A 23,163-nucleotide genomic window follows, 5' to 3' on the forward strand; every position below is an offset into this window, starting at 1 on the left:
TACCATCCTTTGAAAAACCATACCGCTCATTTGCCACATTTTGTTTTAGCTAGACAATTTATCCTTTATTTTTTGTTTAACCCCACCAGACGGGCATTTCCTCTTTACTGTTCTTTTGCGTTACCGTTTGTTTTTTGTTACTATTTGAACCTGCTCCTAAACGTGTACTGTGTAATTCAAATTATCGGTTAACACAGCTATGAAATGCACACAACAGGCACACAAACACATACACACGGTTAATAATGTCGGATTGGGTACGTACAAGAAGCAGTTCCTCAAGCCTTTGCGTATCGTGTAGGTTTTTTTATTGTTTAGTTTGTTTAAATTTTGTTCTGCTTTTCGTTTAGTTACACTATACTAATTTTCTACTTTTGTTGCTTCAGATACACACTGTCAGCTGGTTTACTGAAACAATGGAAGGAAAATAAACGGTGTGCCTCTGAATGTGGGGTCTTGGGTGTGTGTATGTGTGTGTGTAAGTGTGCGCGCGGGCACGCGCGATGTTTGATGAGTTTATGAATAGTATACTTAAAACACATAACTGATATAGTTAAATGACTATCATTACATATTAGCATAAGGGCGCTTGCTTCTCACTTAAACCCGAACCGGGGCCGGTTAGAGTAGTATCTATTCTTTCCGTTTTTCTTTTGTTCTCGTAAGAATTAACAAGTTCCTAAGGTTGTATTACGCACCGGCAATATACGCTGGAGGCGGAGAAAGGCGATCGTTAAATGTATGCGAAAAAAAAGATTCACTTGAGAGATGAATCGCGATCGCGCGCTCTTTCGCTTTCCTGCAATGAGTGGTTCCTTCTGTTGGTGTGGTGTTTTAAAAATGTCCTATTTACACGCCGTTCCTTATCCTTACTAAACGCAGATACACACATTGATGTTTTCTCTAATGGTCGCGGGAGGGGGTTGAATATTGTGATGGGGATGAAGTGACGAAAGGGAGACGGATAAATGTACACGTCGCTCGCTGGTAATACAACGATCGCTGTGTTCACTTAAAAGAAGCTTTCTTTTTTTTGTATCTCCCTCCCATCGCGTGATATAAAGTGGTATACAAAAATTGCACCGCCTTTCGCTTTTTTGCTGGTCTTGCCTTGATGGACACACGATCGACCACGAGGCGTCGAGAGAGGTACTTCTACTGCTACTTCCCTTTGTTCACTAGTCAGATACATCGTCAGCAGTTGATCAAATATAAATAGGTCTCTTAATCAATTTTGATTATTATGCAACACCTAAAGTATTCGGTAAATTTTCTCTTTCTTAACGCGTTTTGTTCTCCGTTCGTTTGACTTATTTTACCGTTACAGATTCTCATTTTTAATGACTATTATCTTGATTTCTACCACAACAAAATTTTGTTTGTTTGTGTTTTGTAAGGTTGCGTTCCATCCTTACTGGAAGTTACAGTTCTCGGTTCATAAATAAGGCGTAAGAGGGATTATATGTCTACGTGAAACGAGAAGTTTCATTTCGTCCGTTGTCGTTTTCTATCAAGCATGGTTTTGTTCTTCCCTTCATGATAGAATGTTAATTTGTTTATAGTATATTTTACTACTAAATAATGTTGTTTTGTTTGTTTACTGTTAAATGAATGGTGCGCGTGCTAATGGTCGAAAGCGTGCGTCGTTTTATTTGATGATGCGGATCATCGGTGTCCTAATCCGATGAAATTCCTAGGAATGTGATACACCCCGCGTGTTCCTGCAATGTCCGCTGCAACAAACAAGGACCGACCGTGGTTTGAAGAGGGTTCGTGGAAAAATTTGTCTCTTGCAGGGACATACAAAGAGAGATCAGTTCATTATAGCTTATATTTCGTTTGTTTGTTCATAAGTATCCCTCTTCTCTTGTTTGGAGGAGTGTTGTTCATTTCAAATTTGACCACTCGTCGCGTTTCAGCGAGTGGTGAAACCATTGCCTGCAAAAGCGATTTCACTTTTTTTTACGAATCTTTCCTAGTCACGAACTAATTATTTTTATGTAGTTAAATGATATATTCCAAAAAAAGACCATACTTCTAACCATCGAACGATGAAGGACAATGCAACAAAAATTCCTTTCCGTAGACACATTTTATGCACCCCGTCCATGACGAGGGTGGAAAGGTGGTCAAGTAAAAACCAAACTAACACAAAAAGTCAATGCGTAAGTGTAGGAAATTTCATTTAAGTTCGAGGTTTATGTTCCCCTTCTCGAAAGGCACTGGGGAATTAACATGTTTCTGAACATGTACACAGAAACCACCAAGGAAAGAAGGTGTGATTTGACCTGGCACAAAGGAAAGCGAATAATACGTTAACTGTAGTAAACAGAAATTGATGGTTTTGACCAAACAACAAAATTATGTTCCAAAGTAGAAAAGTTGTTACATTCGAAAAGCATACAACAGAGCGATTATGAGAGATTCTTTTGGCAATCAAACAAACGTTATTTTTACACGCACGATGTAACATCGCCAGTCGTTATTTGGATCAAACGTATGCTTACGAAATCATACAACCAAATCAGACTGAACCAGTTAAAAATGTTATAGTAGAACAGAAACAGCTGGGAAGAAAACTGTACACGAATTGGTCTGTAGCGCAAATCAAATTTAGGCGCGTCGCTAAATTCTGAAATGGCCGTGTCTTACTTGTAAAACATTGAACCGTAACATTTTTAACATCTACGCTCCTCCTCTATCGCGTTGTGTCGTGACGTCGCTTTAAATTCAGTACACTTACGGTCCCTTGGCCCTCGCAGTTCCGCCAACAACGTCGAGTCGCTCGTCCGTTGGTGTGATGTGCTCTTCATTATTTTACGGAGACGGTTGTTGCCGTTGTTAGATGAAGGGTGATCGGTTCATGCTGTTCATCGGGTCGTACGGTTTGTGCATCCCGATCGCCGGATGGTGATAGCCCGGCTGTCCGTACGCACCGGGCGGAGCGGCTCCGGGTGGTGCGCCCAGATGGTTGAGCATTTGCATCTCCTGCCGCACCAGGTACTGCTGGTGGATCGGATCAAGCTGGTTCATCAGATGGTACGAGCGTGACCCCGCGTGATGCCCAGCGAGGAACGAGTGGTACGCAGACGCAACCGGCGGAGGGGGCCCATGGACGGCGGCGACGGCTGACGCCGCGGCAACTGCTGCCGCCGATACCGTACTCGATGATTGTTTGTCGCCGTCAGCCACTCCAGCTCCGGCAGCGGCTGCAGCACCGGCGGCCGTCCCCCGGTGGCTTGGGGCCGGAAGGTACGGGTAGGGATTGTGGGTATTGCGATACGGATCCTCCAGGTAGGTGCTGGCACTGGTGTCGCCGTACAGACTGCCCGGCGGTAGTCCAAGTCCGGCCGGTCCGGGGCCGAAGTTGAACGCACTGCCCGGCACAACGTTGGCCGCTGTTTTGAGTGAGATGGCGGACGTCTCAACGCTTCCACCGGCAGCCGCTGCCGCACTTCCCATGCCACTGTTACTGACGGCTTGCGACGGGATTGCTCCAGTTGCGGAGGCACTGGTCGGCTTCAGTCCGCTGTACGACTGGAACCCTTGATGGGCTTGCTGTTGTTGTTGCTGCTGCTGTTGCTGTTGGTGCTGCTGTTGTTGCTGGTGTGCTGCATGGAGCTGATGATGCATCGATTGCTGTTGTTGCTGTTGCTGCTGTTGCTGTGCAAGCAGCTCTTGGTTTTGGTCCTTCTTTTTCCGCGTCCGCTTTGGTTTCGCTGGTGGTGGTGGCTCGTTGTGTGCGACACCACCACTGGAAGGTACATTGCTGTTGTGGGACATTTTTTGTTGCGCGGCCATCATATCTGCACGTTGCTGTTGCTGCTGCTGTTGCAGGTGGTGATAGTTTGGTGGTGTATAGGACGACGCGCTTTGCTGCTGTTGTTGTTCCCGGTTTGCGTTGTACGCGGCTGCCATCGTGCTGGCCGCCATCGTGTTGTTGAACATCTGCTGCAATGCGGACGAAGCGGCAGCGACGACGGCGGCTGACGACGACGATGGGGGCGGGAGATTTTTACCGTACATGTGCGCTGCCGGTGGCATCGCTTTGTCGTAGAACCCGACCCCACTACCACCACCACCGGTTGCACTAGAAGCCGACCCGAGGCCACCACCACCGCCGACCACCGGAACCCCGTGTAGCCGATCATCGGGATTGTAGAGTGAGGAAAGGGAGGCGAGATTTCGTATGGCCGGATCCATGAGTGCCGACGATGATGAGGTCGGGGCTACCGCCACCGATGGGCTGTTGTACCGTGCACTGGAACTGCTGAGATCCATATTGTTTTGCGTAGATGGCACCGAGCTGTTCGATGAGGGGGGAATACCTTGTTGTGGATGTTGCTGCTGACCGGAGGCTTGCTGTAGGTGGGGATGATGCTGTTGCGATTGTTGTTGGGGGCTTCGTTGATCGTAGCGTGGAAGTAGGAGCTGCTGTTCGGGACCCTTCGAACCACCACCGGCCGCCGACGGCATGTTGTAGCCTCCACCAGCCGAGGAACCAGCCGCCGCCGTCGTCGTCGTGCCACCACCACTCATGTCGTGCGCTTTGTTCACGCTGCTCGCCGAATGGTGATCAGCGTATGGACCTGCCACCGCACTGGTGGCCGTCGGTGGTGGTCCACCATTACCCGGTGCACCGAAGCCCCGGGACGGGAACGTCATGGTGGCCGCGCGGTTGAACATATCGTAAGCCTTCGACTTGCTGATCGAGACATCGATCGGAGCAGCCGCTCCGTAGCCCATGCTTGCACCCATGCTCGACATGTGCGAGTCGTAGGAGGCTCCGTGCAGCTTGGAAATGTCCTTCGGCTCCGCCTTCTCCTTGCCTCCGATGGACTCCATGTTCATCGGGACATCCTGCGGTTTTCCACCGTTGCTGGTGTTCGCTTCCGGTTCACTGTAGCCTAGATTGATCATTTCAGGTACCTTGGACGAGGAGGACGAGGACGTCGTGCTCGGGCTGTTCTTGTTGTTGATCGCACTAAGACTAGGATGATGCTGCTGCTGATTATGATGCTGGTGATGATGGGGGATGACATGCTGTTGTTGATGTTGATGATGATTATGCTGCTGGTGTTGGTGTTGCTGCTGCTGATGGTGTTCGAGACCTGACGAAGCTGTCGAAGCAGACGCCGAGTTTAAATCGTACGGACGACCGTAGGTGCTTCCATACGCATGGCTATTTGTGCCTCCCATTAGCAAATTTCCCAGATGGCTTTGTTGTTGCTGCTGAGCCGTTGCCTGCATGAGATGATGCTGTTGCTGCGACGACTGATGATGGCTTTGCTGCTGGTGTTGGTGTTGCTGCTGCTGGTGTGAATGTTGATGCTGCTGCTGCTGCTGTTGTTGTTGTTGCTGTTGCTGCTGTTGCTGCTGCTGCTGCTGTTGATGATGCTGCTGCGGATGTTGGGAATGGGCAGGGGTTGGATGTGTGTGTACATTATGGTGACCCTGCTGGGACGAAGACATGTGTGCCGGTGCCGGTGGAATTGAGGGCATCATTCCACCACCGGAGACTCCGCTCGATGGGGCCGCTTCACCGCCACTCGCGTGATTGTACGGATTGTACTGACTCGGAGCCCAAGGAGACTGATGCGAATTGAGTTGATTCGATACGACCGGTGTGGCGATGGATGACGAACCACCACCAGTCAAATTCTGAGCCTGATTCATCGACGTCGTCGACGCCGACTGTGGTGATTCGGGCGGTAGAATAACACCAGCAGCGGCCGCCGCCTGCTGCGGTGTAATGATGGGAGGAGCCAGTTTGACAGCGTTGTTGTTGGCGGCGTTGTTCGGAGCAGTAGGCTTCGGTGACATCGGTTGGAACGGTGACAGCTGGCCGCCCTGCTGGGAGTACGGTGAGTTGGGATCCTGCTGCGAGTAAGGTGAACTTTGGTTTGACTGGGAGAACGGCGAGTTGGGACTTTGGTGCAGCGGAGTATTTGGTTTAGACTGCAGCTTCGCTTGGTTCGTTGAGGATGACGACGTCGGGGATGTAGAAGCCGACGAAGGAGCTTGTTGTTGCTGCTGGTTCGCTGCATGGTACGGGGAGTGTCCCTGTCCAGCAGTACCCGGCGTGTTGTAAGGCGATTGCACGGCGGCAGGACTATGCGGAACGGTCGGTGTGTTGTACGGTGAAAGTGGTCCACCACCAGCCGAGGAAGCGGGAGATGCAAGACTCGGCTGTTGCTGCTGGTTGTTGTTACCACCGTACGGGGAAGAGGCTTGCGATTGCGACTGTTGTTGCTGCTGTTGCTGGTAGCAGGCGGGAGAGTTCGGCTGCTGCTGGTAGGGTGAGGAGGCCGGGTTGTGATACGGCGAGTTTGTATTTGTACTGGGGCTCATGGAAGAGTTGTAGTCGGACTCCTGGGAGGCCGGTTGTTTGTACTGTTCGTAGAAATCGACCGGAGACTTAAGGCCCTTTCCGTAGCCCTTAAAGTCGGTGGTCGGTGTGATGCCGGTTGGGATCCCCCCGGTGGGCTGATGATTGATCCCACCACTAACAACGCCACCGGAAGACCCTGACGCACCCGACGAGGGAACCGAAGGGGCGGACGCAGCTCCCCCGTACGACGAATAACTTCCGTACAGAGAGCTCGTGTTTGTGCTGCCTGGTGCTGCCCCGGTGTTGGCCGTGTAGAGATGCTGAGAGTACTGCGGGTACGGCGACGGAAGGTCCCTCGGGCTGCAGCTCTTCTCTGGGCTACTTTTTTGCGTCGTATCTTGGTAGAAGCCAACCTTGATGGCACCGTTCATTGGATGGTACGGACTTTTCTGCGTCTCAACGTCCAGCTTCGGCGATGTCATGATAGGCGACGCACCGATTGGACTCGGGTAGGGGCCCGGATACGCACCGATACGCTCGTCAATCCCAATCCGGGGGCTGTCCGGGTCCTGACTGTACGACGACCGTTCGCTAACCGTACTTCCCGTGCTCGCTTTTCGTTGTCGGGGCGCGACGGGAAGCGTGGGGTAGCTTCCCGTTCCCTCCAAAGTGCTGCTCCCAGGAACGCCCGGAATTCCGGATAAACCACCAGCGGATGAAGACTCCATCGTACCGGAGGAAGCGGGCATATTTTCATTGCCTTTGCCTTTCTCGCTCGCTGACGATGGTGAACCTTTGCCTTCGGCGTCGTTGTCTTCCGATTTTTTCGGTTTCTTCGGCGCGCCGAAAGCTTTGAACCATGCGCTAAGGTTCGGAGTGGCGGATGGTTTGTCGGAAGCCGATTTAGTCCCATCCTTGCCATCCGGCGCACCCGTTCCGCCCACCTTACCTTGAGGATCTTTCTTCGAGGGGTCACCGACTTCTTTGCTCGACTTTCCGTCCCCATCCACTGAAAACGGCGCTTTGTCCGCGGAAGTTGACGAACCACTTCCGGGCTCTCCAAAGTTGCTGCCACTACCGGGCGTGGCTCCAGAAATGTTACTTCCATTCGTATCGTCCTTCTTTGACAAAGAACCATCCGTGGAATTCGTCGCGGGAGATCGAGCCACCCCGCCACCGATGGTATGTAACGCCTTTTCTTCACCAGCATCCCCCGTCTCCTGATCACCCTTGTCTTTCTTGTCCTTCCCAACGGCGGCATCGTCATCGTCGTCGTCATCGTCGGCAAAGTTGTGCTGCTGCACAATACCAAACCCTTCGGTGTTGAGAACCGTACCGAGGCTAAGCTTCGGTTTCGATTCGTCCGTCTTAACGATGAGCGAATTTTTCACCTCCTTCACGCCCCCTCCTGTTCCAGCACCGGTTCCACCACTACCACCAGCGCCACCCGATGCTCCACCTCCTCCTCCACCTCCTCCGCTGCTACCACCAGCCCCAGCCCCGCCAGCCGGGAACAGTTCCTCCGGCTTGTTGAGATTCTGTATCGTCCCGATGAGGTTGCCCTTCGTTTTACCCGGCTGCAACCGGTCGATGGTCGTGCGGTGCAGGTGATGCTGGTGATGATGATGATGATGTGAAGGCTGGTGAAGGTCACGCCCCTTCCGACCAGTTCCCAGCTGGGAAAGTTTTTCCTTCAGCGTCTTACGCTTCGGTTCTTTGGGTTCTTTTTTCTGAGAGTGTGGAGGTATGATCGGCGGTGGTCCCAAGATGGTGCTGCTGGTGCTATTGTTGCTGTGGCCAGCAGTTGGCTGCGAAGGGTTCTTAACGGCAGCCGCAGTACCACCACCAGCAGCGTTGTTGGTCGTGTCCTTTAGTGCTCCTCCTCCTCCGTCCTTTCCAGATTTCGCCGTCGCTGAGGACGAAGCAGCGGCCCGGGGAGAAAAGGCCGCTGGTGGCGCGGCCATCGCCGCCAGTCCGGGGCTTGCACCACGCAGCGGACTCGCTACGGCTCCGGTTGCTGCCGGTTCACTCCCCGCAACGGCAGACAATGGGATCGGTTTACGGAAATCGGCCGGCTCGATCTTCACGGCCGGGACTGGATCGAAGTCGTCCATAATGTACCGGCAGGGGGAATTGCTGGCCGAGCTGTACTCGGGAAAGCGGGGCGTATTTTCCAACCACTTGTTGATGTCCTTCAGCGTTTGCTCCGTCTCCAGCTCGAGTTCCTCCATGTTTGCATTCGCTCCCGGTGGTTGTTGGGGCGCCATTGCTGACGAGGAAGGTTGTTGCTGTTTGGTGTTGTTCGCTTTCCCGTGCTTCTGGGAAGTGCTGTGGGACGCACTCGCCGTACCTCCTCCAGCGGCTCCAGCGGTTGATTTCTTATGTCCTTTTCCTCCACCGGTGTTCGTTTTGGTCTCCTTCTCGCCGGACTTACCCCCGCCGCTACCGGGTGGGACACTTTCGTCAATAAAGTCGTACTCGTTGCTTCGATCGACCTTTTTCGAATGTTTGCTTCCACTTCGAGCTACTGCTGCTGCTGGCTCACCGTCGGCACCGTCCATCGTCGAATCAGTTACCGGGCGGGCCGATGAAGCTTTACTTCGTACCGCTGACGACGTTTCACCGTTCGACTTGTCGCGCTTCTTTTTACCTTTTCCCCCGGAACCGGTGGCAGGTTTTTCGTTCTCCTGATCCAGAAGCAACTCTTTCTGCTGCTTTTGCTGATTGTTATGGTGTTTTTTCGGCTGCTTTTGCCCAGCCTCGCCCCCGTCTTCCGAGGGAGATTCATGCTTCTGCTTCTGGTTATTGCGACTTCCCGTGTTCGCCGCTGCCTTTGACTGCTTGCTCTTACGGCCGCCGCTGCTGGCTTCCTCCTTCCCCCGACGCGCCGCCGCCGCTGCCGCTTTGGTCTGCTTGGCTTTCGCCTTGCTTTCCGCTGCCGCAGCTGCTGCCGCTGCCGCCCGATTACGACGCTCCTTGATGAGATCAAACTTGTCTTTGATATCGGGCGTGATGGAGCGGTTGGTCAGTTCGTCTTCTCGTCTTGTTTCAGCTGCTCGCTCCTCTGTTCCTTCATCGTCCGAGTAGTACGAACCCAAAGGACTTGGTGATCGCGACGCTTGGGGGGAGATGTTCCGATTCTCCGGCTGCTTGGTCGCTGCCTTCGAGACACTACCACCTTTTGACCCTCGCTCTTCATCCACCGGAGGCTCATCCTCGGCACCACTCGATAGCGATCCGCGATCCTCAACTCGCACATTGGCCTTGGATTTCTTCTTCCCCTTACCGCTTTTATCCCGCTTATGGGCCTTCTTGTCCAGCTTTTTGTCCTTTCCCTTCTGCTTGCTCTTGCTGCCCTTTTTGCCCCGGTGATGCTCATCTTCGTCGTCGTGCGGTGCGTTGGCTTTCTTGCTGCTTTTGCTACTCTTTTTGCCCTTCGATTTGTCGGGTTTTTTACCCACCAACGACGACGATCGGTCGACAATCTTCTCCTCACGCTCCTCCTCTTCGTCTTCCTCCTCGATGCTCGTATCCTTTGCGGGCGGATCATCGTAGTCCTCAAAGTCACTGACGTCCATTCCGTTGGCGGGACCATGATGATCGTGTTCCGAGTCATACTCCGGTTCCAACGGGACAGCGGTAGTTTTCCGTTTACTGCTCGCCTTTTGCTGCCGTCCTGCTCCCTTACCACCACCTCCTCCTTTCGCTGGTGACACTGTTGTTGTGGTCGCTTTTGATTTGGATTTTTTCTCCAATCGCGCAGAGGCAGCAGCTTTGGGGGATGCTTTTTTGTCCCTTTTCTCTTCCATTTCGTTGTGCTTGTCTTTGCCCTTCTTGGAGGTAGACTTACTACCGACCGGTTTCTTCGCGGACGAAGACCCTTCCTCCTCCCCTACCGAAGCGTCCCGGCTGACATTCTTCTTCTTTGGACTGAACGACCGTCCCCGTTTACCGCTCGGAGAAGTGAGGAGTGATTCGTTTAGATTCGACTGGTCGGAGGAGGAATGCGGCACCGGACTTAGAGAGCGCGAACGCGAACGCCGTTCGGTCGGGGAAAAGCTTTCCCTTTTCGGCGGCACAGCTACACTACTCTTACCACCTTTGCCGCCAACAGGCAAGGACTTTATTTTCTTCTCTTCTTTCTTCCCCTTGGAACTGTTTTTCTTTTTCTCCCTTTCCTGCCGCTGGAGTGCTTTGATAGCGGCTTTCTTCTTGCTCTCGTACACCGGATACTCCTGCTCTTCTTCTTCTGCTTCGTCCTCCTTCTCTTCCACTTCGTCTTTCACTACGCCCACGTCCCCACACTTCATAACTTCATCGTCTTCGTCCATCCGATCCGGTGGATCCAATGCCACCGACGTTTTGTACCGCTTTCGATCCGGACCATTCCATTCCGGGTCCGGTTCCTCATGTTCCTCCTTCAACGATTCCTTTTTTACCCCCGACCAGCCACCCTCACCATCCTCGTCATCATCTTCCATGTCACTGTGATCACTAGGTTCCATTTTCTGTTTCTTTCCCTTCACTTTGCCACCTTTGTCTTTCTCTTTGCGCTTCCGTTTTAAGTTTTTGTTCGTCCTCGACACACTACTGTTGTCCTTCTTTTCCGGCGGTTCCGGATCCGGCTCCGGGTCCGACCCGAGGTCTGTTTGTTTAAGCGTTTTCTGTTTCCTACCACCACCACTGGTCACTGGTTGCTTCTTTTCACTGCTTGTGGCGTTTTTCACGTCCTTTCGGTCCGACAACGTGTTCGGAACACTTCCACCCTTCACTGTTTTCGATTTGGTCGTTTCCTTCGTGGACCCCCTGCCACTGGCAGAGGTGTCGTCACTATCTTTGGAACACACAGTCGTCGTCGTCGTCGTGCCGCCCCCCTTCTTCGTCTTTTCCTTTGCGCCACCACCGGCACTGTCGCTTTTTCGGCCGCTCGCTCCGTTCGCAGCATCATCCTTGGAGGCGTTCAGGCATGAGGCAGATTTGTCCTTGAAGGCGGCGTTCGACCGGCTGACGTCGGGATACTCGTGACTCATCGGCTCTTCGTCCGATGAACTTTCGTCGAAGTACTTCTTCCGCGCACGATCGAATGCGATCTGCAGATTGTTGACCATCTCCGTGTACTCTGCAATGCGATAGGGTAATAATAATTATTTGTCGATTGTATACTTTGTTGTGTTGCTAGACGTAACATTTACAATATGGTACTATAAACAATTGATATTTGATTTGTATGTATTGTATATTACACAGTAAACGAAGTCCTTACCATTCGCCTGACCATTGTATAGCCGACAGTTGTTAACGATGAGCTTGAAATCGTTCTGGAAATCACCGAACATGGTGTACTCCCCATTATCCAGCTTTTCTTCCATTTTCTGCAGATCCATGGGCCTTTAAAGAAACAGAATGAATTAAACTATGCAGATGACGTTCGGGTAACGCTTTTAAATGACATTTGAAACGGTACCTTCGAATGATGGAGTAATACCGCGGTGCGATATCTTCATCAACCGGATCCATGAATGGCCACGCATCGTCGTGGTTCTTGATGCATTCCAGCACCTTGTGCATGCCGATCTGCAGCACTTCGTCCGTTTCGGTAAAGCTAAGAGACGACGATAGGAGAGTTGAGGCGGGCACGATCGGTTTGGTGAAACTGTTGGTAACGCTGGTGGTACTACGGGTGTTTTCGTGGCCAAACGACGTGTTCCACCGTTTGTCCCCATAATTGGTCCCCAGGCAGAAAGGGTGACGTGACGTGCGTGAGTGCGTGCGTGGAGTATTTACATTTTGAGGGGAGCATACACGCAAGTCCACACGATGCAAGAAAGAAGGAAGGTGAATCCATGTGTTCCAGAGTGTTGATTGTGTGAAGGTAGGTGTGGTTCGGGTTCACAATTCACATACACGTCCAGGGTGCATTTCGGAATGTAATAACATTGGCATGTGCAGGAAAAGGTGGAGTGGATTTGATTATCACAGGTTAATAGAAAGAGAGACAGAAGAAATGGAAATAGAAAATAGTAAAGGAATCAATACAACAGTGTTTGATCATATCAACTACTTTTAACAGACTATCTTTAAAACAGTTGTCATGTTTTGCTAAACAAATACTTTTTTTATCTTATTAAAATAGAGTTTTTAAAACGAACTACAGAACTTTAACATCTTCAAATAGACAACGCTTCCTAAACCTGATAGTAGCACTTGTCAACCCTAATTTAACGAATCGTTGCCATGGTAATATGAGTTTAACTGTGCTGGTTCAAGGTTTAGAAGACATCAGACTATTCATGTTGAATGAAGGTTGCTATCGTTAAAATTTGCATTTATATATTGTACATAGACTAGAAACGGAAACGGTTTAAACAATGTGCAGGTTAAATGGGGGTTTAAATCATACAACTGAGTGTGCAAATTATCCGAACCGATTATCTTCATCCATGGATATAAAGTGGGGGGAAATTTCAATAATTTTGTGCAAGACTTTACATGTTTACGATTAGTGTGTTTTTTTTTTCACCATTCCAAATAGAATTTGATTCCCAACCCTAGATTAAACATCCACAGAGGCATTCCCTCGCCACTGTAAGTGCAGCTAAGTATACTTACACCTGCGCAGATTTGCCTTTCTTTTTTCGCCCGGAGTTTCCACCACTTGCAGCGGCAGAATCACCCGCCTTCCCGGTGCCACTGGAACTGCTGCTGCTTCCACCCGCAGTACCAGCGGTGCTGCTTCCCTTACCCGTTGGAGGTGCGTTGGTTGAAGTGGCATCGCTGAACGGCAGTATGACCGGCCCGGTGACGGACGAGAGCGAGTTGTTTGTTTGCCGACCGGGCAACTTCGTCGCGGTCGGAGCCATGATGCGGTTGGCGCGTAGTAATTTTTCCACCTCGGCACTAACCAACCTTGCAGGGCGTTGCTTTTTATCACGAATCTGCTTGCTTGCTGTTTCTTTTACCGGCTCTAGATGCTCATTCACTGGCACGTGCAGGGGTGGAAGCGGTCTGGTCGTGTCGGTGTTTCCGTTGTTGATGTTATTTTCCACTTCCGCGTCGCCGTTGAAGCTATCGACGCTCTCACTGTCTTCGTCCTCCTCTCGGCGGGTGGCAATGTAGTACGAATCGCTTAGTGCTTCTATGTCTTCCCGCCTTAGCAGTGCACCGTCGTCGTCGTCTTCGTCCAAACTTCCCTCCCTCGAGCGGGTTAGTGGAGAGCTGCTGAAACTACTGCTGGTGCAACTGATGCCAACGCAAGAACGCACCGAACGACCGCTAACGGAGCTGGTCGCGCGATGATACCGACTGCCTCCACTCTCCAATCCACTATTACTACCGTGCGAACCTCTCGAGGAGGGTGAACCTACTACTGACGGGGAGGTGGAACTTCCGAAATTAGAAGTGCTGCGATAAAGGTATGGGCTAGGTTTTGCTTTGCTACGGTATGCGCTTGCTTCTTCTATTGGCTGAAAAATAAAATCACGCGTGAGTTCTGGTGGCCCGTCTGATGAGCTAGCGTAGGTTGAAACTATACTTGTGACGGAATTGGATCGAGATCTGCAATGAGGGAAAGAAAGTGGTTCAAAAAGAAAAAGCATTTATTAATCGATGCAATTCTTTACGAGTAGAAGGATACAGTGGAGGAAAAGTTTCATTAATTTTCTTATTAAAACAATGCGGATGTTCTACATCGACGAAGCACAGCACGATGTTATCGACACAAGGGAAGTAAGTAGGATGATAGGAAAATGAATGAATCAGCATAAGAACATCAAAGCTTGGGTGAAGAGTGTTAATTTAGTCCCACAAATTCATCCGACAGAGTTACCATCGGGAGACGATCCTATCAGCAACATTGTTGATGTTAATAAAGTCTAAGTAATGAAACTTTCATCCGAAGGACGGGGGGAAAAATGACAGGATAAAATATGGTAAGGAAAAAAACATGCATACATACATTAACAAGCAAGAGAAACCCGCGCACAAAGGGGAAGCACAACAAAACTAAAGCGTCAACACACATTGAGTTTCAACCACAAACATTGTTCTCTCCTGGCGTCGTCGGCACACTATTGTGTGCTGCTTTAGGGATCGCTTTTCGCACGCGCCTTCTATCTGTGGTCAACTGCAGTTTTAGGTGGGAGGGTCGATTTTTTTAGGAGCCAATCTTTCTTTTCATTTTCTCTGTTTTGGAAGAGAGTACGTCCGTTCGTTCGTCTTTGTCGTTGATGTTTCCGGGATTTTTCCTGCCCGTGCTATGTTTGTACTAGGATTTGATCCCCTGCTTTTTCGGCAACAACAGCGACGAACGCCTCACCTAGCATCGTATCGGAACAGTGTGTATGTATGTGTGCGTTTCTGTGTGTGTCGGGTCAAATCAATGGATGTGTTTTGTGGGCGAGGAATAGTGAGAGTAGGTTTGGCTCTGATCGACTTTACTATGGATGTCTTCCTTTTATGTTTTGTGTAGCCTCTACTACTATTCTTCCTCCCTTTTGCGTCTCTAATGGTGTCGTCGTTGTCTGCCTATAGCGCTAGATTGTTTGGCTTCTAACCGTCGTTCGGCCCGTTTCGCACGCGCTTCCGATAGCAGTTCCCTTTGCGGCACTGGCGAGGTTGCGTTCCGATCGGTATCTTCCCCTTGGACGTTCTGCCTTTGGGATTGTTGCTTTTCCAGTTGCTCTTGCTCTTCCTGTTGCCTTTTCAACTGTTCTTGCTCGCGTAGGACTCTTTCCTTATCCTGCAGGATTCTTATGCGCGATGATCGAGGCCGCTCAAAGAGTCTGCAAAGAAGTGTAAGGTTTCGTGTAAAAGTAAACGTAAACAAGAGAAACTCCAACACCGTACCTGCTACGCCGTTCTCGTTCCTTGTCGCGAAATAGCTTCGGAATTAGTGGCAGAAAGTTTTCCACCAGCAGCGCGTGTAGATCCCGTTCTTTGTGGCTGGTGGAGTTGTCGAGCTTTTGTGCCAAGTTGCGCCAATCTTCCTCAGTGAAGCAGATCACCTGCCAGACTGTCCCCTTGGAAAGCTTCGATTTGCCGCCGCTGTTGTAATCCTCCCGGTATAGGCGGGTTCCGAAAAAGTGCCAGTAGGACGATCCGTTTCGATCGTATCTGAAATGATCATTCTTGGCGTAATATAAGAAAGGCAATCGTGCGCAATCGATTGTGGCGGAAGGAACTTTACCCAATCGGTTCCAGCCGGATACTGTCCGCTTCGTAGCCGGCGAAGGTGTTGCACACGTCTTCGGAATCGAGTCGGAAGTCACACAGGTACTTTAGTATCAGGATCTTGGTGCGCAGTGGCAGCTTCTCGAAATCCGTATCAGTGTTGAAAGGATTTTCAACATTATATTCCTTTGAATGAGAGGGTTGGTTATTGTAGCAGTTTGCAGCCAACGATCGATGCCATCCTTGACTAACCTGACATTTTTGGCGAAACAGACGCCTCAGGAACATCTGATAGTTGCTCGGGCTGATGTTGGAACTGATCTGTGCTAGCACGTCACAGCCCTTCAATAGTGCTACGATCAGTTCCGGCAGCAGGCGCGCGGAGTACACTTTCAGATCCACCTCACCCTCGGCATCGGCATTGGTGAGAAGGGCTTCTTCGAGATCCTGGAAACAAAAACAGACCATTTAGAAATCATCGCTCCAAATCAAACCTAGGATCCACTACCGGTTCTTACCTCAATGTCAAATCTCGGCAGCTGGAAGGCGGCACTAAACAGCGAACAAAAGTGCGCAATGCAGGGCACCTCCCACCATGATTGAATATCTATAAAATTCATGTATGATAAAAAATTGTGGAACCTTTCGTTAGCTTCCTGAACAACCGATCATAAATAGGCGGTGGTGCGGGTGAATGTTGGGGGGTTTGTTCTGTGCGTTACGATCTTCCCCGGGGTTTTATTGCCGTTAGTTCACAAACACGATGATGGTGGGTAATGATGGGAATTATACACCGAGAGTGTGCTATATTTTGCTCTCGCTAAGCTGATGATGACCGCTGCTTTGTTGAAGATTTGTTAAAAAACTAATAAAATTATAGCAAGAAAAATATGAAAAAGAGTTATAAAAATAATGTTACAATCGAGCATGGTACCAAACTACAATCGAAAAAAATGAGTAAAAACTAACTACGAAAAACATAACGAAAGACAAAAAAAGATATGACAACAGTGACACTGTTCATGAATGACTAGAACTAACACGTAGGAGAAAATGATAGTCTACAGATATGAGCTTATCAAAGAGAAGCCAAAGCACATGGTTAAAGAATGATAGGAACCACAACACTGGATACTTTTGACCAGTTCTGTTATCTTTTAGACAATTTGGTTTTTAAAATGTGGTGTTATGGATTGATCACAATTTGACTAGTAGAAACAGGAGGTTGTTGTTACGCATTGTTTGCTAATGAAACATTCTTCGCGATAACTTCGTAAGATATGAAGATATTGGAAAGCAAGTCCATCACTAAAAACGAATCAAAGTTTTTTGCTACGTAACCGCAAGCAACCCGGTTGCCAATAGAAAGAAGAAACTAATGGACAAAGCAGTCAGCGTCGTTGAAAGTCAATCCGCTCCGTGTCTGTTTGGTTTTACTCGTAGCAACGTATTAGTATTCGGGAAAGCTGTAAAACCTGCTTCTCCCAGTTCAATGCCAAGGGCAGGCAGATTTTCGAATCGCCATCCGGGATAGATAAAGTGTGTGCCGTGTGCTGTCGGGAGGGTAGATTACTTGTTGGGAAGGGTGTATTTAATGGCATGCATATAGGTTAGCTGCATTAGGGCCCATCACCGTTTTGTTAGTAGCACAGAGATCCCCATCCGCCTCTTTATGCAGCGAAACTTACCAATTAGACCGATGAAAGTGGTAAACATGCCCTTCGACTCTACAGCAAGGCCGGGTTTCCGATCCGGTCCGGGAAGACCAATGCTTGAGTTTGCCGTGTCCTAGCGAGCCGGAAAGAAAATACACACAACATTATGAACGTTTTAGATTGTGAACATTAACAGGTTCGTCTTATTTTGCCACTACATCTATGGGCGTTGGGACAGTTTCCACCGTTCGCTAAATCTTTTCACACAACTCTGGCTACTTTTGTTTTCCACTGAGTTGATTGCGGAGAAACTCCCTGAAGCAATGAAGTCGCTTGGAGTAACACTTCGCGATGGCGAACAAAAGAAAAAGCATCGCAGTAGGTGGTAATTTTTGGAATTAGAAACACTCCTTCGATACCAGTGCTTCCGGAAACAAACCTGGTCCGACCCCCGGTCTTCCGGTTGCGTTGTACCTTCGGCAAAGGTAGACCCACCACCTAGTTTTCGGCAGAAGATTGACGGCGAACGCTAGACCCCGCGCGATATGCGAGTTATTCGTTTGATTTTACTATTTATTTATGATTGGTTTCTCTGCCACTATCGTGCAATGCACGCACGCATACACGCTCGGCAATGTTTCACAGCACACAGGCAGCATAAACGCGCACGACCAGAAAACATAACACACGGGCATAACAAAAAAAATTGTGGCGGCTACTCTTTCGCCCGTTCGCGGCGCGCGCGCTCTTTCGCTCGTTCTGGCGCTTTGTGTTGGTGTTCCCTTGCACACCGCCGCATTTGATGTAGCGGAAACGCGGAGGCAAAAAATAAACTACGACGTTCTCGGCGAGAAACGTTTTCGAAAAGATCCGCTACTTTTACTTTGCGCTGTTCCGCTGCCGTCCGGAATTTATCCGATCGTAGTGGGCGCTGTCTTCGGTACTATTGGCAGCAGATTCGTAGGCGAGCTGAAACGGATTGCCGAACAATATGGGCGCACCATTCCGCAACATCCGGAACGGCAGTGCCACAGGAAGGATCGATAGTAAGCAACGTTGAAAAAGTCACCAGAATACCAATACCGTTGTGAACCGTGTTTGCTGGCAATTTTCTGCAAGCGGTTAACTTCACTGGTTTATTCTCGATTTTGGACACAAAATTTGCAACCGGACTCTTTCGTATTTTCTCCTCAGAAGCAGCGGGGTTCGCGTTGCCGCGGGAAAATTCCTGCGCTCGCGGACAACGAAGGCGCTTGCCAACCAACTCGACACTCACATCACAACAGAGTAGCGTAACACAACCACATCCACTGGCCGACGATCCGTGGAGAAGCAGGAGATGCAAGAAAAAAACGTCACGAAATCTTGGCTGCCCAAGCACGTAGGAAATACGATAACACGCCAGAATGCGCACGAAAACGACGAGCACGGCCCCAAATGCATCAGAAATGTTGACCATTCAATACGCACCCGGAGCAGACACAAATATTCGCAGTGATAACGCACCTTCCGTCGCGGACAGGGTTGGAAAAAACTGCTTTTTCAACGACGAAGAAAATGGTTGCCTCTGCTTTGGTGTTGAGTAGTGTTGGCAGAATTGAGATTTGGAAGACTTGAAGATTCGATACCTAGACGGATTCGTTTCCTTACAATAGTAGATCTTTATGATCAACAGAACTGCTAACAACGGTGAAGCACACATCGAAAATGTGTACCATGTTTTTATTGCGGAAAAAGCGTGTTATTAGTTGTGATTTGATGGAGATTCAGATTGGGATAAACAAATTCCAGTCAGGCAAGGCACTGAATGGTTTATATCGTATCGCGACTGTATGTGGATTGGGATTCGGATTTGGGGATTCGATGTACCCACCACTAGAACGAAGCAGCAGCGCACCAACAAACTTCAAAAACCTTGGTTCAACTTGAAATACTGACCGAATTAGCTAATTCGTTAATCGGGTAGAGCACGGACTACGATCGGATAAAATCCGTTCGACGGTCGGTGAAAAATGAACTCTGTGCGTTTATACCTTATATGTTCAAAGGTTCCTTTGAAGCCTCCAGCTTCGTTTATACCTAAGGCGCTCAAGTGTTTCCGTGAAGTGGATGATCATTTCTTTTCAAACGAAGTCGTTGGTAATCATTTCAATAATTACACAAAATGATGATAAATTCATAAAAAACTACAAATAGGATCCTCGTAAAAGCAATTAACACTCTTTTTTTAAATAAGAACCTTCAAATGTACGAATTCGTTGAGAATCCGCGGCTTAAAACCTCGCGGATTTCTTCCCATACAAACGGGAACGAACGGATTTGCGAAAGCAGTTCATTTCGTTCATATTCAAAATGGCAGGTAAAATGAACACATTTGAGAGGCGGTGAGTGAAACTTGACAGTCAGATTTGCCCGCGCTTTTCAACGTGAGTGACCTTTGACAACTCGATTCGAACGGATTTTATCCGATCGTAGTCCGTGCTGTACCCGAATAACTTTTTAGTGCTTGGGCCAAGATGATTAAATACTGAATAGGTGACTTTTTAGGAGATATCTTTTTAGAAAATGGCGACCGTGGCTTTTGACAGCATGGTGATAAACAGCATCGAATGTAAACAACTATGCAAGTAAGCAGAAGGTACGTGAGGTGAAACTTCGACAAATTTGGTCGAAAAATCGGTGACCCACTACAGCCGACGGCTTCTTAAACATTTGCCATGCGAACAAAATGAAAGCAATTGAAGAATCGGTTTGTTTGGTTCTCAAGCGTTGTTGTTTGTTTATCTTCTAAGGACGATTTCCGCCAAATTTTAGTATCAGCATACTGTCAAAAGCTATTTTTCGATTTTTTGCAGTCTAGACGTCAAAATGCTCTAGATTCCGCTACCTTATATAGTGTGTATTTATCTTGGCTTGGGCCAATTACAGCAACAGACCTCTCAAGTGAAGAAGGTCTTTTGAAGGCATATAACTTGATACAACAAAGACTCTACCTCGATTCTTAGTTTATGAAATAAACATTTCAATGGGATGTAGGTACAGATACCTTGGTTAGTAATTTCTGCTGAAATAACAAATTTGTTTATATTTTCCTGGGGGGTCCGCGACAGCCGAGCGGTAGCGCTGGTTAGAAAATCGGCCCATGAGCGCCGGGGCTCACCACCTCGATGGCGTGGGTTGAATCCCAACCGAGACCGGACCCTCTTCTGTAGGAGAGGACTGACTATCCACGTACAACAGGGAAACAAGTCTCGTAAGCCCTTAACGGGCAGGCATGACCAAGAAGTCGTTACGCCAAGAAGAAGAAGAAGAAGAAGTAATAAATGAAAATTCTTTTTAGGACCGGCCTGCTACACGAGCCGCAAACTCCAACCGCAAACTCAAAAACCGTATAAGTTTACGTCAAAATCTTTGCGGTTCGTGAAGCCGCGTTTTGCGGTACCAATTCTGTGAGCCACGCTACACGAGCCGCAAACTCAAAAACTTTGCGGCGCAAAGAGGTTTTTGTTTTTGATTTTTCAGTTAACTCAAAAATCTTCCTTCAAAGCAAACAAGATCTTATTTCAATTCACACAAAAAGTAAAAGATGGATAATCTGTTGATGAGTGAAGTGTGGCTAACTTCCCTATCGCGGATCATCGAGTTGAGTACCCAAAACTTGCAATAACGCAACAGGCGTATTGTGCGTAGGCAAGAAGATGGCAACCGTTTGCTGGACAATACTGTAGCAGAGCAAGCAACTGAAACAAAATGACAAAAAATTACTGTAGCTGCAAAATAAACACGTAAATTTATCACCATATTTTGTTTTTGAGATTTGTTGTGTTTACATTTATTTCTTCTTCATCTTCTTCTTCTGGCGCATTTGAGTTTGCGGTTAGCTGCCAAAAACTTTGCGGGTGCAGTTTTCAGCTCACGGAGCTGAAAAGTTTCTGACGTAAACTTTTCGGCTGTTCCCCTCTTTGCGCCGCAAAGTTTTTGAGTTTGCGGCTCGTGTAGCGTGGCTCGGACACACAACTTGTGCTATAAAAGATCTTCCCCTCTTTTATAGTTTTTGAGCAAACTAATTGTGTGGAAAAGAGACAGCACTCTACTGGGAACAAGGTTGATAAGCCTCGTTTACTGAAACGTAAAAATTTGTCAATTTGTTAATAACTATTGATTCTTTCAACCGATTTTCACAATTGACCCCTTAAATGAAAGGTCTTTTCAAAACGCGCGTTTCTTATTTTTGATAAAAACCACAAGTGAGAACGTGTTCGCCCGAGGGGGTGAAAAGGTAAATCAGGTAGATTTCCAATTTAGGTTAAAAAGCCAATTCTCGCATAACTTTTTGGTTCCTTGACCAATTCCCACAAATGATCCCTCAAACGAAAGGTCTTTTCAAGACGCGTCCCCGGCGGCCTAATGGTACTGTTTAGCCAGTTGTCAAAACGAACAGCTTATGTTTAACGTGTGTGGATATGTGCACCACACCGAGTGTGTGTGTCTGCTGAAGCTCGAAAAAGCTGCACGGAATTTGCATTCTCGTCTAGCTGTGGGTGTTGTGATAAACAAAGTGAAATATAGTTGGAAACTTGTTCAGTACAAATGTTCTTCGACCAAATATGTATGTGTAATATGTGAGTTTAGCTCCTGTCAGGCGACGTCGCGCTGTAGTGTGGACCCCGAGTAGCATATTACATTTTGACCATCTTTTCTAATTTTTCTTCCAGCTCTCATGCAATGTCTCAAATACGTTAGATGGACGCAAAGTACCAGTTTCCTTACCTGTCGCTGCAATTTAGCTTGAATTATATTCCATTAGCCATCATAGCCCGTGGTGGTTTTTGTAAAATTGTTATCGTAGAATCAAACATGTTCATTGCGCGATAAAGCTCCCGGCAGAGAAGTGCGAAAAAAAAATCAAAGGGACTTGCTTCACTGTTTCAGTGACCCACGACGGATTAAATTTGAATGATAACGCTGTCATTTTTGATCTTGAAACAAAATTAATGCCTTATTCTGTATATTTCTCAAAAAGTGCTGGAATTAGGATTAGGATGGATTAGAAGAATATAGTTGAACAAATCACTGAAATGAAAAATTGGCAAGTTAGATGTGCATGTATGATATGACGGATTGGGATTCGGATTCGGAGATCCGGATCTCTAAATGGATTTGAATCGAAAGATTGGAATCCTAACCGGGAATCGATTTTCCCAACACTAGTGTTGAGCATGCCTGCCCAATTGTGCAGGTAAGACTGTTTCAGGCGAGCTGACAAATGTGCACGAGTATTCAGCAGAACGCTTACTAGCGCGAACACACACATAAATACATAACATACGTACATAAATTAATCTTTTATAATCGAACTCATGGGATTTAGAACTTGTTGTGCATCATTAATAGATTATTGACATTGTTTAAATTTGATAGTTTTTCGAGAATAGTAAACAATGCTACCTAAACTAATGAAAATATGTAGCGGTTTTTCAATTCCAAAATTTAAATTATGCCAAGGTTCTTAGAGTTGAGCTAAACTTCCGTTTGCCAACATGGCTTTTCCCATGGTACAGATTTGAAAAGGAAGTATTTTCATAGGATATTAGAAAGACCTACCAAAACTCAACGCTACTGGATGCTACACTTTGATTGCAGTCTGGTAGCTCAGGGTAATGAGTTACTTGAATATGGGCAAATATAGTACTTATCCATTATGGTGCCACTTTGCACAAAGTATTTTAAAGATCAATAATTACATACCTGAATCGTCTGGTTGCTGTCGTTTGAATAACAAATGCACCACATGTGGTACAGTAACCCGAGTTTGAACGACTACATTACACGTTACATTCCAACCTACGATTGATCTCGCCATCATTCCTTCGCCATTGAGTCGATTGAATTATTCAAATGACTGCGTCTATAGGCACACTTTATGCAATGGTTTGTGACTGATTGGTCAAACGATGATCCGTTTGGATAATTGCAATGCATAATGTCGACAAATAAGGCAAGTGTGGT

The 23,163-nt window shown here is 48.0% G+C and overlaps 1 protein-coding gene across 1 annotated transcript; it reads right to left on the reverse strand.

Moving 5' to 3' along the window:
• Nucleotides 1-282: 282 nt before the first annotated feature.
• LOC131265961 (filaggrin-like) lies at nucleotides 283-18,664 on the reverse strand. Its single transcript, XM_058268275.1, has 12 exons — nucleotides 18,625-18,664; nucleotides 17,188-17,287; nucleotides 16,018-16,106; nucleotides 15,752-15,946; nucleotides 15,516-15,685; nucleotides 15,176-15,442; nucleotides 14,884-15,111; nucleotides 13,594-13,885; nucleotides 12,941-13,521; nucleotides 11,796-12,005; nucleotides 11,595-11,719; nucleotides 283-11,450 (listed from the first exon to the last, which is right to left on the reverse strand). Exons 2-12 carry the CDS (start codon nucleotides 17,213-17,215, stop codon nucleotides 2,842-2,844), a joined length of 10,794 nt encoding a protein of 3,597 aa, XP_058124258.1. The 5' UTR covers nucleotides 17,216-17,287; nucleotides 18,625-18,664; the 3' UTR covers nucleotides 283-2,841.
• Nucleotides 18,665-23,163: the final 4,499 nt, after the last annotated feature.

This window comes from Anopheles coustani, chromosome 2 (genome assembly GCF_943734705.1).
Source record: "Anopheles coustani chromosome 2, idAnoCousDA_361_x.2, whole genome shotgun sequence".
Classification (NCBI taxonomy): domain Eukaryota; kingdom Metazoa; phylum Arthropoda; class Insecta; order Diptera; family Culicidae; genus Anopheles; species Anopheles coustani.